Genomic DNA, 18498 nt, shown 5'->3' with positions numbered 1-18498 from the left:
ATTACTCAAGTATAATTTTAATTTAGACCTTGTCAAAGTCAATATCTACCTTAATTTTTTTTTATCAAGTAAAAAAATAAAATAAAAAGCAAAGGTTTACTTTATGGTCTACCTGCACATCATGATAGGTCTTCTCTTTACTCGATGAGGAATTTTGTCCACAAATGATTTGATAACGTTTTTGTTACAGTTTTAAGAAGATAAACGGTAAACAGATTATTATTTGTACATCAATTTACTATTTCTTCTTCACTAATTACATACTCACATATCACAATTGTTGTAAAAAGTTGTGAAAAAATTTTATACTCCTACATATTTTCTACCTGGTGGGCTCTTTTAAAAAGTCCAGCGTCTTAGCTGCTCTTCTGGGAAAGTAGTGGGGCTATGGGTTTCCATTCGATGCTTGTGCTAGTCACCTGGGTTGGTGTGATGTTAACAGCAATAATGGCAGCCGCAGCAATAGCATATCCATTAGCCTTGCCTAACTGCTCCGACAGCTGTGGGGATGTAAAAATTCCATATCCCTTTGGGACAACTGAAGGTTGTTACCGGAAACGGTGGAAAGAAAGTAGAAAATTTTTTATCAACTGTAGCGAATCGTACCGCGGCCAACCTCAACCAATGATCGGAAACATCAACGTTACAAGCATTTCCATCGAAGGAGAGATGAACATCATGATGTATAACTCCATTAACTGTTACTACCAGTGGGGTACGGCTCTGTCAAATAACACGGCACCATGGCTCCAGGTCCCCAGTTTCACGGTTTCTGTCACCAAAAACAAGTTTGTGGCAGTTGGCTGTGACACTTATGCATTCCTTAATGGTACTCTCAGAGATGCACCGTTTACCATCGGCTGCCTGTCCAAATGTAACGACACACGCAATATTGTAAATGGGAATTGCTCTGGGATTGGGTGTTGCCATATAGATATTCCTGAAGGTTTGAAAGATATTAGTTTTGCAGCAAATAGCTTTGAAAAACACAAAGATGTCTGGTCTTTCAATCCATGCAGCTTTGCCTTCATTATCCAGAAAGACAAGTTCAGTTTCTCCTCAGCTTATCTAACCAGTCTACAAAACAATAGAACCTTGCCAATGGTTCTTGACTGGGCAATTGGTAACGAGACGTGTGAAGTTGCTCGAAACAAAAGGAATTACATATGTGGAGCAAATAGCAATTGTTCTGATCTCAACAATGGTTCTGGGTACCGTTGCAAGTGCAAGAAAGGTTACGATGGGAACCCATACCTCAAAGATGGTTGCCAAGGTATGTATTCAATTTACTTACTTATCTACAACAAGTTTTAAAAAAAATAATAAAAGGTTTATATTTTTCACGAATTTTTAAAATATTGCCTTATTTTAGTTACACAAAAAATGTTACTTTTTTTTTTACTAGTGTTTAAACTTTAAACTAATAGGTTGTGATTTATAATAATAATAATAAAGATGATGAGGATGATGGATGCATGTATAAATGATGTTATATAAATCGTGACTTACAATTTCAATAAATTTTGAAATTTTTTTATTTGTCTCTAATTTAATTTGCTAGGCAATACTTTTATTTTTGTTTAGGATTTGACTTATTTTTAGTATTTTTAAAAAATAAATATTTTTTTATTTTAACGAAAGATTGTCATATTACCCATTAATTAAATAAAAAATAAAGGTTAAAACCTGCCTCAACTTGTCTTTATATATTTAAAATAAAAAGGAGATATTAAATTTAAAAAATATTGAAGGTAAATTAAACTCTTTTGTTGAAATAGATTGTTTCCTTTGATTATACTTCTTCTTAGTGTTTTATTTTTGGGCATTGAATTAATTCTTCTTAGTTACTTTAAATGACCTTCGTAACTACAGACATTGACGAATGCAAGGAGAAAAAAATATGCCCGGTGAAACAAAATTGTTTTAATGAAGTCGGGAGTTATCGTTGTTCGTGCATCAATGGATACCATAAGGTTGAAGAAGTATGTGTTCCATCACTAACAATTTACCTCGCGGTTGGTGAGTATATTTACTGTATGTCTATATCGTATGATTAGGTTATTGAATTAAATGCAATACCCAATCGATGGTTGGGAGGAAAAGGACCTTACAAATGGTTGGGAGCAAAAGTTGTTTTTTTTTTCCCCAACCATCAATATGGTATTGCATCTCATCCTCCTCCCATGTAGAGGATTCTATCATATCATCAATTTTTTTTTTTACTTAAATCATATCATTAAGTTGGATCAATCTATCACGATTAATGGACCAAAATCACGGCCATTTTCGTATTTCTAAAAATATTTGTCTGAGATTGATTTTGAGGTAAGGTTCTAGCATTACTCATAAACATTCGTTATGGTTTTTTCTTAGCTAAGCCATATATTAAAAGGAGGTCAGCAATGATTTAAAAATTTAATTTTTTCTTCCTATCAAACACACACGGTCACGGCCATATGTTAATCTTTTACGACCAGAAGAGAAACATAGATGGAAAAGGTTTATCTTCAAACTAGTTTGGAGAAAATTTTTTCAAACTCCTCATATATATTTTTATTGAGTGTGAAATTTGAAAATATAACAGTTAGATTGCATGTTTTTTATGTTCTTAACATGTGTGTCAAATTTTATTTAAGTCGAATGTTATTTACAATTCAATCAATTAAATTATTTTTTATGCATTATTTTAGATCACAAATTTGAAATTTAAACGTTTGATTGATGGCATAGTAATTGGTCTTTAATTTTCTTGAAATTTAGCAAGTATAGAGGATAGGGGTGTGTATGGATTGGGTTGAGTAGTTTTTTCCATCTAACCTACCATGGTGAGTAAAAAAAATTCAACTGAACCCAACTCATCATAAAGGTCCAACCCAACCCACCCAACCCACGTAGATTGAGTTGGACCCATAGGTTGGACAGTTTTTTTTTTTTTAATTATTATTATTATTATTATTAAATTGAACATTAGAATAACACCACTACAAATAAGAGTAAATTTATAATCAAATAATCATGAGCATAACACCAAACAAACATAAACTATATGAAGGGAACTTATGAGTTTTATTTAGGAAGAGGGGCAAAAAAGTAAATAACAAATTGTATAATATATATTTTTAATATATTTTTTAAATTTTAAATACATATTAAATATAGGTGAGTCAAATTAGATTAGATAAATTTGTGAATCTTAAGTCCTGAACCCGACTAAAAAATTTCATAACCCAACCCAACCTACCAACAACGAGTTAGGTTGGATCGGGTTGATTTTGCTTGGTTTGTTGCACACCTCTAATAGAGGATATAATAAAAACATGTAATTGATTCATTGAATGCTTAGATTTTTAAAATAAACAAAATTTAGCTACAAAATTGGTTGTAGCTAAAGGTTACAACCTTATTCGATAAAATAAACATCACTATATATTTTAAAAATATAATCGTTGAATTTCATATTCTTTACGCTTTTAACACACTACTTAAATTTTGTGTTAATCGAATATTATTTCCTATATGATCTATAAGTTTATATTTTATGAATAATTTTTAATTAGAAAAACTTTCAATTTAAACATTTTATTGATGATATAGTTATTGATCTTTAATTTTCTAGAAATTTTATAAGTATAAAGGATATAAGAAGTAGATATAATCTAATGATAGATTTGTCAAAATTCATCTCCAATAAAAAGATATTGAATAAGATTCTTAAGTTACAACTAATTTTGTTGTTAAACTTTCTGCTTTCAAAATTGACACTCAATAGAAAGATATAAGAAGTATTTGAAGGGTTTTGCTCATAACCTTTTTCAAAACCAAAAGACCTACCTAATGGACTTATCCTTTTAGAGCACTTGCACCAGTCAATGCAAAATAGAAAAAGTTGGAAATTTTACACAATTTTACACATTTTTGCTCAAAAACTACCTACATTAATCTGTCTAAAACACTGTTTATATGCAAAATTGCTATAGTAACCATATATATATATATATATATATGCATGGTTACTATAGCTTTCTATATGATTATTTTATATTTTTTTCCTCTCCTCTCCCTTGCCTTGTCAGACTCTCTCTCACCCACTCTTCAATGCCAAGAAGAAGAAGAAGAAGAAGCCTACCGCCAACATCCATCCACCATCACAACTAACCAACCACCACCACCACCAACCCATTACAACATCAATTTAATCCAAACACAATCAACCCAAAATTAGTGAAAACCATCACAAACCCAACTTAAAATCAACTCAAGTAGAGAGTGTGAGTGTATTGAGCCATGGAGGCTTGGTAGAGAAATTTTTTTTTTTAGGTTTGAAGAGGGCATCGATTGATAGAGAAAGATAGGGGAAGAAAGAGAAAGGAATTTTTTTTTTTTTAAGAAATGAAAAAGAAGAAGAAGAGGAAAGAAGAAAGTAGAAAGGGGAAGAAAAAAAATAAAGAGAGAGAGTATTTAGAGAAGTGGTGTGTGGTAAGGTGGTGGGGCCATGTATAGGTAAGGAAAATAATAAAAAAAAGTTGAAAAAAATATTATTTTCATAAAAAAAGATATATTATAGATAATCTGATGCGGATATTTTTACAAATTAATAGTGTAAAATAGAAAAAAATTGATTTTTATTATAAAATAGAATGAAACTCTTACTCCTCCCATGCTAATCCTCTTATTTTTCATTTCTTTCAAATAAATAACAATTGTCTAGTGCTCAAAACGGAGAAATCTCATGACACTTTTCTAGTCTTTTCACGTTGACTTTTTTAGACTGCCATTGTTGTGTTTGGTCACGTTACTCACGTTGTCTTCTAGACATTGCTTTACAAGCCAGAATAAAACAAATGATTGTTGGTTAAAAGGACATCAGCTATTATTCAAAAATTTAATGATGACAGCAAATTACATTGATTGGTGGGAAATTATTGCCTAGTCCTGGACTAGAAGGTTAGCATGCTGACTTTGTAGTCTCAGCCAATAGGAGCATGCTAGCACATTAAAATTTGCTTACCTCAGTTGAACTGCATGCTCATCGTAATAAAGGAGACTTGTTAACATCTGTTACCGTTTGAAAGCTAAATTTAAAATTTGCATATTTGAGTTGGTGGGCCATGAAGCAACACATGGGCCCACATCAGTAAAATAAGTGATACAATGGTAGGGTTCTCAACTTAATGGCTTAAAAGCCATAAAGAAAACAAAACAAAGCAAAGGCAAAAGACAAGTAGCGGAGAACACTAAAGGCTTTCTCCATTTTCTCCCTTTTCTCTTTTCTTCAGCTCACTTTTTGTGTTCATTTTCTCCATTTTTTCTTCAGCGTCACCAAACTTTAAAATCTCTGATTCTACCATACTTTTTTGTGGGACAAAACATGGCCGAATCTTCATGGTTGCATTAGCCACCGAGTCCCACACTACCACCATCGGCTGTGCTTGCCCATGTCACCTCCTATCTTAAGGCTTTCTCATCTCTCTCTCTCTACCCCAAATGTGGCTGATTTATATTTGACTTGATTTTAATGTTGTTTTTGAAATGCATAGATGATGTTTGTGAAAATACCTAATAAAAACTTTAGTTCCAATGCATTGTGCTTTACGGCTTTGCCTTGAGCTGATGTATTATTTTAGATGGTGGTAGTTGTTTTGCTTATTTTTTTGCCAGCTAGTGTGTAACTAAACTATATTCATATTTTCTTAAATTTTATGGTTTATTACGTTAGAGAGGATTATTTTAAAATTTTAATATATTTGGAATATTTCAATTAATGTTAAAAATGTTGCTTTTGTTCTTATGTTGGTTTAGTTTCATGGTTGAGTAAGAGGACTATTGAAAGTGTGGATGAATTGTAGTTTGGTGATTGTGATATGCAACAACAATTCTGCCTACTGTAGAGCCTATAGCCCAAAATTAAAAATTGAACTTTTTTTGTGTGATGGAGGGATTGGAGGCCACCAATAATGTCTTGTAAGAGTGTAGTTAGAGAGGTTGGGTCCAAATGCTTTGTTGTGCCAAGGGTCAAGTCTGGTTCAGGACAAGCTGGGTAATAGTGGCATACCAATGTTTCAGTTTTCATGCATTCTATGTTTTCTAGGTAGTTAGTGACTTAGTGTTAAGCCCAAAAACCTCTGATAGTAATTCTAATAGTGCTTTGCTTAGTTCAATCACGTGATTCGTATATTCACTTACAACCTCCCTAAAAAATAAGACACAAATAATGTGAATAGCTATGCGGGCTAGAGTGTGGGCTAAAGTTAAAAATTGAACTTAATAAAAATTGAATCTCCTCAAGCCTAGCCATCTCTGTGTCAAACTGAATAGCTTTGCGGGCTAGAGTGTGGGCAACCTAGTTTGCCTCCCTCTTTGTTTGATGGAATTCACAGCTTAATAGACACAATGCTCTCATCAACTAATAGACATAATGGTCTCATCAACTAAAATTAAAATGATCAATATGGATTCATCATAACACCGGCATAATATTAAGTTGGTCATTACAAAATTGCCTCATGAGTACACAATGGCTCTGAAAAATATCAACACAAAAAAGAAACTCATGGAGAGCTTACAAAAGAGCAACCACAATCAACCTAAATCTAGCACTAACATATCCTAATAATATAAAGTCCTAACACAAAAAAAAAAAAAAAAATCCATCAAATGTTGATCCAAGTACACATCATATATCTCATGTTCTAGCTCTTCCAATCCCAGCTCTAGCTCCAACTCTGCCTTTTTCAAAAAATACCTTATGAACTCTCTTAGTTCTTTGTGGCCATTGTCCATGTTTTACTTCTGTAACTTTTATATGTGGTTGACAACCTAATTTTTAGAAAAATAAATAAATAAAATGTATAAAGTAAGTAATCCTTGAGAACAAGAAATAAATGACACTCTTGATAAAACAAGCATGCCACAATAATTTCCAAATTTACTTCTTGGCTATATTTGTAATCTGGTTGCTTGGAATTATGAATCAATGAGCTCATTTGGGAAGTAGATAAATTCTATAAGGAATATAAATTCTATAAGGAATAAAATATAAGAACACATTATATCAAAACAAAGCTTTGTATATATAGTTTCACATAATATCGAATGAATGAATTGTGTCAATTTACTAGACTAAGTTGGGCTATAATATCGGTACCTTGCAACATAGATGTAAATGGTACATTTATATAGCTCATGTCTTAAATAGAAAATAGCTCGTAATTAGGTATCAAATATAGCAATCAGATTATGGCTATACATTATATATATACCTAAGAATGCATTGTCCAAGGTGAGTAAGATTGACCATATAAGTTAGCACTTGTAAAACCTGTATAAGAGTAAGGATTAGGTGGTTGACAGACTGGTGTATTGTATGCGCCATTAAATGACATTTGAATGTTCTTCAACTACTTGTTGTTTTCTTTTTCTTATGAAATTGTACACACAAAAAAAAAAAAATCGCACACGAAATCAGAATTTAATATACAAAAAATATTTAGTGATGATAAAAATGTTAAATTGTATATTTGGTTTTTAACAAGAAGTTGCTCACTTGGAGAATATGCATCTTTAGATGTGTTTGCCTTGCGCTTCTCAAAGTGCCCTTTAAGTCTAGTCTTTCTTAAACCTTTTGATCTCACACATGGGGGATTTAACACTGACACCTTGTTTGGCAAGCATGGCATTTAATTAGTGGTGTCGCATTGTATGACTTCATTCTTTTCCACTTTTGCATCTGCACCAAACTTTACCTTTGATAACTCCCTTTCAATTTTTTCATCAAGTTCCAATAGCAATTTTTGGCAAATTTTCTTAAGGCTATCCTCCCCTTGACTTTTAGATATGATTGTATTAGCTATTCGTATCATGCTATTACGCCGTACTATCTTTGCCTCTTTATCATTACTAAATGAATGATTGTCTTGTTCGTAAGTCATCATCTCATTCTTAGCCTCTTTTGTCCAACGTTTCAAAGTGTATTGACTTGGAATTCTATTTAAATTTTTTATACTAAAAACCTGCAATGCATGACAACAAAGAATTCCCAATGACTCAAATTTCTTACAAGAACAGGAAATATTGTTATTGAGATGATCAAACCGAACAATGCGTACTCTTTCATTATTTTTCTTCTTCGACCTCAAAAACACCAATTGTATCTTGGCAATCAACTTGATCCCAAACCATTGCAATACTATTAAAAAATTTATTTTCAAATAAATTGAATATCTTACAGTTGTAAACTTGAGCTGCATAACCCAAAATGCCACTCTTCTTAACTGCTTTTTGTGGGGCACCTTGCTTGCATCGAAAATCTTCATCCAACTCCGAGGAATGCATACTTGCCAATACATTTTCATATTCAATTACAAACTTAGTGAGGCTAATTGATTTATTTGCTATACCATTCAAAACATGGTTTGTGCTTTCATTCCTTGAGGAAGATTTAAATTCAGCTGTGAAAAAATCCTTAGTAAATGCAGTGCTCCACTTATGTCGAATTTTGTACATCATATTAAGCCAATGATGATTCTCAATATCGAATTTTTGTGTCATTTGGTCCCATGTCTGTTGAAATTCCAATTCTGAATCACAATATTTTTGGCACTTATTGAACAAGTACATAAACTCTGAGTAAGTCTCCTAAGCGAGAAGGAGCATTTTTTGAAATATGCCACAAACATAGTTGATGATGTGTATTTGAAAACACTTCCCTAATGGCATTTGACGTAGCTTGATCCTGGTTAGTGAAAATTGTTATAAGCGATCGATTCCCCATTGAGTCTAAGAATGACTTAACAACCATTTAAATGAATCAGTGGTCTCATCCAAAAGGAATATACATCCAAACATCACATTTTGCCAATGGTGATTAACACCTACAAATGGAGCACAAATCAAATTATATTTGTTGGTACGGTATGTAGTGTCAAATACCACTACATCTCCAAAACAATCATAATCAACTCTTTATCTCCCATCTCTCCAAAAAATATTTGTCATTCAATTTTCTTGATCTACTTGGACTGTGTAAAAAAACATGGGATCTTTTGCATGTTTAGACTTAAAATGATTCAATAAGCTTTGAGCATCTCCAGCACTAATCATTGTCATCTTTTGCATATTCACATGATTATAACAATCTCTTTTGGTAAAGCCCACATTTTCACTCCCTCCAACTTCTTTTGTTAGATATGAATAAGCATTATTTGTACTTATACCTGCATTCACCATGGTATCAATTACATCTGGTTTAGGTTTTGAAATACGACAACCAGATTTTAACAAATGCCTCTCTGATTGTAGTGCAAGTTCATGATTATGCTCTGGATTAAATGCACTAACCCTCCAAACATCATTTTCAACTGTGAAACGAATAAATGCTTTACAATCATTTCTAGTCTTTAGTCTCTTCGAATATTTCTCTTTACAAAAATCTTCATCTAGTCTAAAACCATCCTTAGAACATAGAAATTCATGGTGCTTTATGTTCTTCGTCCCATAATAATATCTAGGCTTTCCTTTTCGAATACTAAAACCTATTCGCAATGCATAATCATTATATAAAACATATGCTTCATCTGCATTATGAACCACCTTATTCAACAAATTTTCATCACTATTTTCTAGCCTTGCTACAAACATGCAGTCCCCTTCAATTTCTTGAATATCACTTAGTTTGCAAATAACTACAACAATTTTTATGACAAATACAAATATTAGAAACAAAATACTAAGGAAATTACAATGTAATAATTATATCGTATTTGTATTTTTTTTTTTTCGATATGCACATTGTTTACAATTTTGTATGTCTTCTTAAATGCCTATGGTACACTTAATCACAAAACTCTAAAGTTTAGGCACAATAACAATAGCAATGTTTTAATACCAATTTTTTTTAGTATTTATTTATTAATTTATTTTTTTGGGATTGACTATGGATAACAACAATAACAACAATATTTTAGTCTTAAATTTTTTGGGTTGATTATGGATACTCAATAAAAAAAATATTATAATAACAAAAAATAAACAATAAATACGGTAAAAAAAAAATCATTTATATATGAAAGTAAAAAAGAAGCAAAATCTTTATGATATTTTTCTTTGGCTAGACTATAAAATTCATATCATGTAAATACAACAAATTCAACACATTTTTATATAGTTTATTTGAGAGCAAGTAGATCACCACAAATTATTAAAAATTCTTGTAAAATATAAATTAAATCAAAACAATACAAGACAAAATATACCTTTATCACTTTCCTCTAAGTCCATTTCTACCATGCTTTTACTTGAAACCAAATAAAATAGTATTCTGGTTTGTTCTCTCTGTCGCTTGTCTTTTGCCTTTGCTTTGTTTTGTTGTCTTTATGGCTTTTAAGCTATTCAGTTGAGAACCCTACTATTATATCACTTATTTTATTGATGTGGGCCCATGTGTTGCTTCATGATCCGCCAACTCAAATATGCAAATTTTAAATTTGGCTTTCAAACAGTAACAGATGTTAACAAGTCTCCTTTATTATGATGAGCTCGCAATTCAACTGAGGTAAGCAAATTTTAATGTGCTAGCATGCTCCTATTGGTTGAGACTACAAGGTTAGCATGCTGACCTTGTAGTCCGGGACTAGGCAATAATTTCCCCTGTTTAGTGGTGCCCTCTTCCCCTAGTTGAAATTTTGTGATTGACAAAGTTTGCCTACAAGTGGCTAAAAAATTAACAAAATTACATATTTTGAACTTTAAATAGTTGAATTATATGTTTTTATACTCTTAATTTGTATGTCAAATTTATTTTAAATTGAATATTATTTATATTATTCGATTCATAAACTTATTATTATGAATAATTTAAGGTTATAAAAACTTGAATTTTAAGTATTTGCTTAATGACATAACTATTGATTTTGATCTTCTTGAGATTTTGCAAGCATGAATGATATAATTAAAAAATAAAGTACAATATAATGGTGGATTTGTCAAAAACTCAAAATTCACATTCAATAAAAAAATATAGTGGAAGTTTGTAGCCAATACCTACAAATTAGTTCAGAGGAAAACTTTGTTCTTTGAGATAGGAAAAAGTTATTTAGTGTAAAGTCTAAAGGCAATTTTTGACCATATCTCCCACTGAAAAATTAACAAGGTTACATATTTTGAAAATCTAACTGTTAGATTACATATTTTTTATATTTTTTACATACATGTCAATTTTTGTGTGTCAAAAAGATGTTATTTATTATTCGATTTATAAAAGAATGTTTTATGCATAATTTTATACTTCAAAAATTTGAAATTTCAATATTTGATTGATGACATAACTATAGATAAAATTTTACAAGCAATGTAATAGAAAAAAAAAAAGTAATTTAATAGTGGATTTATCAAAATTTATATCTAATAAAAAAGATATTGAGTGGTGTTGTAGGCATTAACTACAATCAATTGCTTGTAGCCAAACTTTGTCTTAAGTGTAATACTTTTTAAATTCTTTTTAAATAATACTAAATGTCTATCTATTTGGAGAGAGAACTACTAATAACAGTGATTATAAAAAACAAATAAATAAAAGCTTTCCATTAATTTAACTATATAATTTTTTGTCCTTATATAGATTAAGGTATGAAAATACATATATAGCACTTTTATTTTATAGCTTTTATTACTTTCCATACCGAAAAGCAGTTTCTCAATTTTTTTATTGAACAGAATAATCATAACACTTTAACATTATAGTCTGTCGATCATAGACCCTAAATGCATGTTATTGCAAAAGGTCCAAAACTAAAACTCTAGCAGTCTATCCTTATATACTAAATGCATAATAGACCCTAAATGCATGTTATACTTGAGAGTTTTTGTTTTTTTGTTTTTTTTTTCTTGTTTTTGATTGGGTGACGGGTTGAGCTCTTTAGTTGCGGAAATGATATCAATAGGATGTTTTATTATTATTATTATTATTATTCACCGTCATGGACCATGCGGAAAATAAGAAATTTAGACGGGTCCGCACATTGATTATATAAACGAGGCTACTGATTGAGATTCTCAACTAGGTTCGCTAGCTCAAGGTGCAAATTAAAACAATATGGATGGCCTCTTAGGCTCTTAATACTACTTGTGGGAGGTTCAATCTTTGATATATAAGCCTTGATATTTTTAAAGAAATTAAATATTCTGGGCTAATTGTCTTCTTCTCAGCTAACCAAGTAACATTGTACTTTTAAAAAGGATGTCAATTCAAAACTTGGTTCACCAGTTCTATTTTATCTGTCCATATTTTTAGTTTTGATATAATTTGACATGAGTTGGATTTTATTAAAGCTGCTCATAGGAGATTTATATTTATGTGGCAGTCACTGAGTCACTATTTGCGGTATAATTGAAATCTTGATTGATTCATCTTTATATGATACGTATATTAAATATTTAATTTGTCCTTTTACTGTGTTAAAATGTTTGCCATAAAATAGACAATGATACTAACAAAAGTATAAAGTTAAAACATTGTTCTTAGTGAAAATGCATGTTTGAATGTGTGTAGGTATCAGCATAGTCAGCCTCTTAGTACTGCTTCTGGGATGTTCCTGGATATATTGGGGATTGAAAAAAAGAAAGATCATCAAACTCAAAGAAAAATTCTTCCAACAAAATGGTGGCTTATTGTTAAAACAGCAACTCTCTAGTCACCAAAAGTCTATCGAGACAACCAAAATCTTTACTACAGAAGAGCTCAAAAAGGCCACCAACAACTATGACGAGAGTAGAGTCCTTGGCCAAGGAGGTTATGGAACTGTGTATAGAGGAGTATTATCAGATAACACAGTAGTTGCCATTAAGAAGTCCAAAATTGGTGATCAAAGCCAAATCGAGCAATTCATAAATGAAATGATTGTTCTTACCCAAATTAACCATAGGAATGTGGTTAAGCTATTTGGTTGTTGCCTAGAAACAAAAGTTCCCTTACTAGTTTATGAATTCATCACAAATGGGCCTCTTTCCAATCACATTCATGATAAAAGTCTATCATCCTTACTTTCATGGGAGAAACGCCTGAAAATTGCAACAGAAATTGCAGGAGCACTTGCATACTTGCATTCATCAACTTCTATGTCAATTATACACAGAGATGTGAAAACTGCAAATATACTATTGGATGATGATTATACAGCAAAAGTGGCTGACTTTGGAGCTTCAAGGCTAGTTCCTCTTGATCAAACACAATTGAGCACTTTGGTGCAGGGAACTTTGGGGTACTTGGACCCAGAATACATGCAAACTAGCCAACTAACAGAAAAAAGTGATGTATATAGCTTTGGTGTTGTTATGGCAGAGTTGTTAACAGGTAAGAAGGCACTTTCTTTTGATAGGCCAGAAATTGATAGAAATCTAGCAATATCTTTTGTTTCTGCTATAAAAGAGGATCGCCTACTTCAAATTTTTGAAGATCACATTGTTAGTGAGGGCAATATTGAGCAACTAAAAGAAATTGCTAATCTTGCAAAAAGGTGCCTAAGTTTGAGAGGGGAGGATAGGCCTTTCATGAAAGAAGTGGCAAAGGAGCTAGAAAGATTGAGAAGTATGGAAAAAACTCGATTGGGAAACATTGATGTCGTTGGAAAAAAGACAGAATACTTGCTTAGTGCAACTAGTCATTCTTTCAACATTGATGTTGGCACTGGTTGTTCTACTAGTACAACTGCCGAGTATGATAGCATCACAGAGCAAGTATTGAAATCTGTGGAAGATGGGAGATAGTTGCTTAGTTCTAGGTAATATATTTGTATCAATTGATAATTGAATTTGATATGGTATTATAATGAGCTACCTAATTCTGAAGTATGTATTCAACTCACAAAGTTGGGAGTTTTAAAGTTGTTTGGAAGTGTAGTAATATGTTTGTTTTGTAAGTGTTTTGACTATTGGAAGTGTAGTAATCATGGAAGTAGTTTTTTGTTAAGGACTGTTATGTATGTATCAATGGCAAAGATGTAGGTTTCCTAATTAAGTTTTTTGTATTGATTTTTAAACGGTTTTTATCATCTGGTTGAGTGTAGCTCTCATTTATCCATTTCTCTCTCTTTTTGTGACTTATTTCCAATTTTTTGTTCGGTCCTCTTTCACCCACATTAAAACTATGGGCAAATTACAACTTATCCACATGTGGTTTGGCTGAAATTTAGGTTGTCTACCTATGGTTTGAAATTTTACATTTTACACACTTAAGGTTAGCTTAGTTAGACTTTCGTAACCCAACTCTATTAAAAATAGTGCTAAATATGTAATTTTGCTTCACTTTTATGTCCTTCTCCTTTAAAAATACAATAAAATAAAATAAAATTACAAGATCAAATAAGATAAAAAAGAATCTAATGAAACACTTGCATTATAGGATTTCAAATAATAGGTAAGCAACTTAAATTTCGGTCATGCCTTTCTCCTTTAAAAATACAAAAAAATAAAATAAAATTACAAGATAAAATAAAATAAAATTACAAGATTAAATAAGATAAAAAAGAATCCAATGAAACACTTGCATTATAGGATTTTAAATAATAGGTAAGCAACTTAAATTTCGGTCAAACTTAAAGTGGGTAAAGTATCAAATTTCAAACTACAAGTAGACAACTCAAATTTTGGTTAAACCACGTGTGGGTAAGTTGTAATTTACCCTAAAATTATTGATATATATATATATATATATATATATAGAGAGAGAGAGAGAGAGAGAGAGAGAGAGAGAAACAATTAGACAATTTGACAGAAGTGGAGGTGCAATTGAACATTTGTATGACATTTTTAGGGTTCAGGTCCTCTATTATTTAAAAATCTCCCATTCTCTAAGACACTTGATAGATAAGGAATCTAAAACAAAATTGAAACCATGTCAATGGCATAGATTCCCTTTCTTAGCTTAAATCTCAAGAGTCTCATTGTTGTTGTTATGGTGGGGGTGGTTGAAGATGATAACAAATATCATAAACATTGAGTTGTTAGGAGAGAGAGAGAGAGAGAAATGATAGGAAAATCTAGAAGGAGAATAAGGATAAAAAAGCTAATGTATTTCTCCTCAATAATTGGGCTCACGACCCACGATATTACCAACATCAAATGGCCCATATCTATCTCTATATAGATTAAGATTAAATCTCATGTACTTTCTCTTTCATAAAATCAAGAATAAATTCTCACTTCATATTTTTCGTTACTCCATTACTCCATTATCATATCGGTTTATAAGTTTTCTTTGGTGTAAAATTTATTATAGTTTTAGTTTTCGCAAAAAAAGGATTAATATTAGTAATCTAACTCAATCACTATCTAGTGAATTAGTCATATTAAAAACTAAAAATAATGGATTTTAAATAAGAAAATTTAACATAAAAAACTAACTAAATTTTATAAAAGTTATATTTCTATTTTGATTAAATATATAAAAAGAGCCAAGAGGCTCATGAATAGTGTTATTGGTTTGGTCAATAGTGTTTTGGTTTGAGCTCGTTTTTATTTTTGTTTATTTTTTAAGGATCTTTGTATGTTTATATTGTACTTGCAAAGTAAACTTACATTATAGAAACACAAAAAGTAGCAAATATTGTACACATTTGTAAAAATATGGTAAATATTGTACATATTTTGGAAATGTGTACAACATTTGTCAATTTTTCTGTGTCTATAATATATATATATATATATATATTAATAGGTGAAGTTCAGAGAAAGTCAAATTAGAATTCCAAATTAGAGTTTTAATTTTGTGCCATGTGTCTAGATTTATGTGAGGAACACCACCATAATTATTCTTCCAGTTGTTCAATTCAAATCTAAAATCGAAGTCCAATTTTGCTCCATCTATCTAAATTTAAGTGGGACCACGTCATAATTATCTCATTAAAAAAAAAAAACGTTGTGCTAAAACGTTGTCCAATTTTTTTTTTCTCGCTAACTAAAACATTAGGTTCACATTCCCTTCTAGAATTCCGCGTTTTACATTAAAACGCCGTGCTCTTTTTTTTTTTGGATGAATAAAATGTTCTGCTCTTCTTTAATATCATACCCGCCTATTTTCAGGTTCATCTCCTCTTCTACAATAATCAAACGCAAATCAGAAATCCCAAGTTCCTTCCTCTCCTACTCAATTAACGGTGCATCTTGCCAGTTACCACACTAGTTTAGGAACCTTAATATACAACTCCCCTCTTTTTCAATGAATGCTATGGAATTTGAAAGGGACCTCTTGGGATCAATGATGCATGCTTTTGGGTATTTCTATATCTTATATAGGAAGAGGTTCTCATTCTATTCCAATTTTACTTTTCTTCACAATTTTAATGTTCCTAGTTTATGCTCTACAAAACGCATTCCAACCATTCCTAAGGTTTGATTACTCCTTTCTTTCATCTACCTATGCTTTCCTTTCTTTTTGTGAATAATTTTTATTCTTTACTTATATAATTTTTTAGTTTTCCTATGATTGATGTTGCATGTTTATTTTCTGTTTTATAACTAGTTGCAGGGAAAGTAGGGAATTGTTTGAATTGCTAATTTATATTTCATAAGATTTTTAAAAATATTTAAGGTTTTGATGTTGAAATGTCATTAATAACATTTGTATGTGGTGTAGTTTGTTTTTGGTTTTTGTTTTTGTTTTTATATATATATATATATATATATATTTTTTTTTTGTTACCAGGGGATTGTCATAAAATTGGGAAAGTGGTGCGCGATGTGGAAGCAGCAAGAAGCAAAACACGTCTACTTCTAAAAAAAAGAAACAAAACATATTTGCTTCTGAAAATAACCTCGAATCTACAAGGGTTCCTTAAATCCTCAAGGAGAAAGGGTTTGGAATCTACCAGAAAATAGAACGACAAAAGTCTGAATTTTATTGGTTGAATAATTGTTAAAAAACATGTACAAACTTAGAGGCCTATTTAAGGGCTCTATAAAACTTGACAGACAAGAAAATATATTTTAAAGCAACTCTTAATTAATACCTAACCATAACAAGAATCAAATTTGACCTAAAAAGCAGTAAAAGCACCTAAAAACAAGGAAATAAATCACCTAAATCTAAAATAATGTTTTTTTTCCATAAAAATATTAAAATTAAATAATTACAAAAATTAAATTGTAGATTTTGTCCTGCATTAGACCCCTCCACTTGAAACAAACTCGTCATCGAGTTCATCTTTGAAATCTAAAATCTTCTGCTCCAAATAAATAAATACTTCGAATTCATGAGCCCCTTGATCTTCTTTTCATACTTGCAACTCATCAACAGTATAAACAAATCCACTTGAATTTCTTTTTCCTTAGTCTTCATGTAATTGTAGAGATTTACCAAATAAGAACTGACAATTGAATCAAATCTATCAACCCCAATAAAATCAATAAACTTTGGTGTATTGCTTACCACCAAAATAAAGGATCTTGTGATTAACAATCATATGATTTGATTTCATTGAGATCCTTGAAACTTTCCTCTTGAATTTCTTCCTCAATGGTCTCTATCATCTCGACTTGAAGATCTTTCTCTATAATAAGATCTTCATTATTCTCCTCCACAATAATCTTGACTTGAGGATCTTCTTCCATCACAAGAATTTCTTCAGAAACCTCTATATCTTGTTCTTTGACTTCTACATAATCTTCAAGAACAATTGTAGACACTTGATTTTTACTCATAATTTAATCTTGGACGACGACTAAAGTGATCATATACCCAAAATTTAGAGTTGCATTACATGCATTAATTCATTCATTGCATATCATAAAAGTGATTTTGAGATTTTAACAATCGTGACGTTATGTCTGATTCTTGAATCGGACCATCGAATTGAAAGATATTACAAAATCAAGTTTTCACGGTCTGCATGCATTTTGTTTGGGTGGAACCGATCACGTATGATTAATTTAAATTAATTCTAATTGGTTAAATAATTAAAATTAATTAAATAATTTTGTAATTGGTTGTTGGTTAGTGTCAAAAATAGGCCCGTTTGCATGAGAATATAGTGGATAATTAGATAACAAAGAAGTTATAGATAATCAAGTCTTTTTGGAATATTTATCTATCAGATAATTATCACTTTAAAGACCTGAATATCAAGAAAAAGAGATTAATTTTTAGAATACGAATAAAAAAAGCGTCTAGGTGCAATTTCTAGCTCAAAAATTCTCAAAAAAGGAGTCCAAATCAAACCAAAACTCAAATGTGGGCCTGGCACCCAAGAGGATCTATCAGCACTCCGATTGGCCCAAATGCTTGGCTTGGTCCAGGAGCTTCCTGATTGACATAAAATCTATCTTTTTTCGACTTTTTAGAGATAAGGACGCGTTCCAATTCGTATCTGATATTATTCAACTTATTTTTTAAGCATTCCAACCTCTATAAATAGAGAAAAAAAAAAAATCAGAATTAAGGGCTCTTCTTTTTGGACTTCTCTGCTCACCTTACATTAAAGACATTCTAAAGGCTTTTGCTTTAAGAACTTC

The 18498-nt window shown here is 31.0% G+C and overlaps 1 protein-coding gene across 1 annotated transcript; it reads left to right on the top strand.

Moving 5' to 3' along the window:
- Window positions 1-240: 240 nt before the first annotated feature.
- Window positions 241-14007, top strand: LOC115960632 (putative wall-associated receptor kinase-like 16). Its single transcript, XM_031079571.1, has 3 exons — window positions 241-1273; window positions 1873-2019; window positions 12545-14007. Exons 1-3 carry the CDS (start codon window positions 388-390, stop codon window positions 13756-13758), a joined length of 2247 nt encoding a protein of 748 aa, XP_030935431.1. The 5' UTR covers window positions 241-387; the 3' UTR covers window positions 13759-14007.
- Window positions 14008-18498: the final 4491 nt, after the last annotated feature.

The sequence above is a fragment of the Quercus lobata genome, chromosome 9, assembly GCF_001633185.2.
Source record: "Quercus lobata isolate SW786 chromosome 9, ValleyOak3.0 Primary Assembly, whole genome shotgun sequence".
Taxonomy (NCBI): Eukaryota; Viridiplantae; Streptophyta; class Magnoliopsida; order Fagales; family Fagaceae; genus Quercus; species Quercus lobata.
The sequence above is the reverse complement of the archived record's forward strand: the minus strand, read 5'-3'. Positions and strand labels throughout refer to the sequence as shown.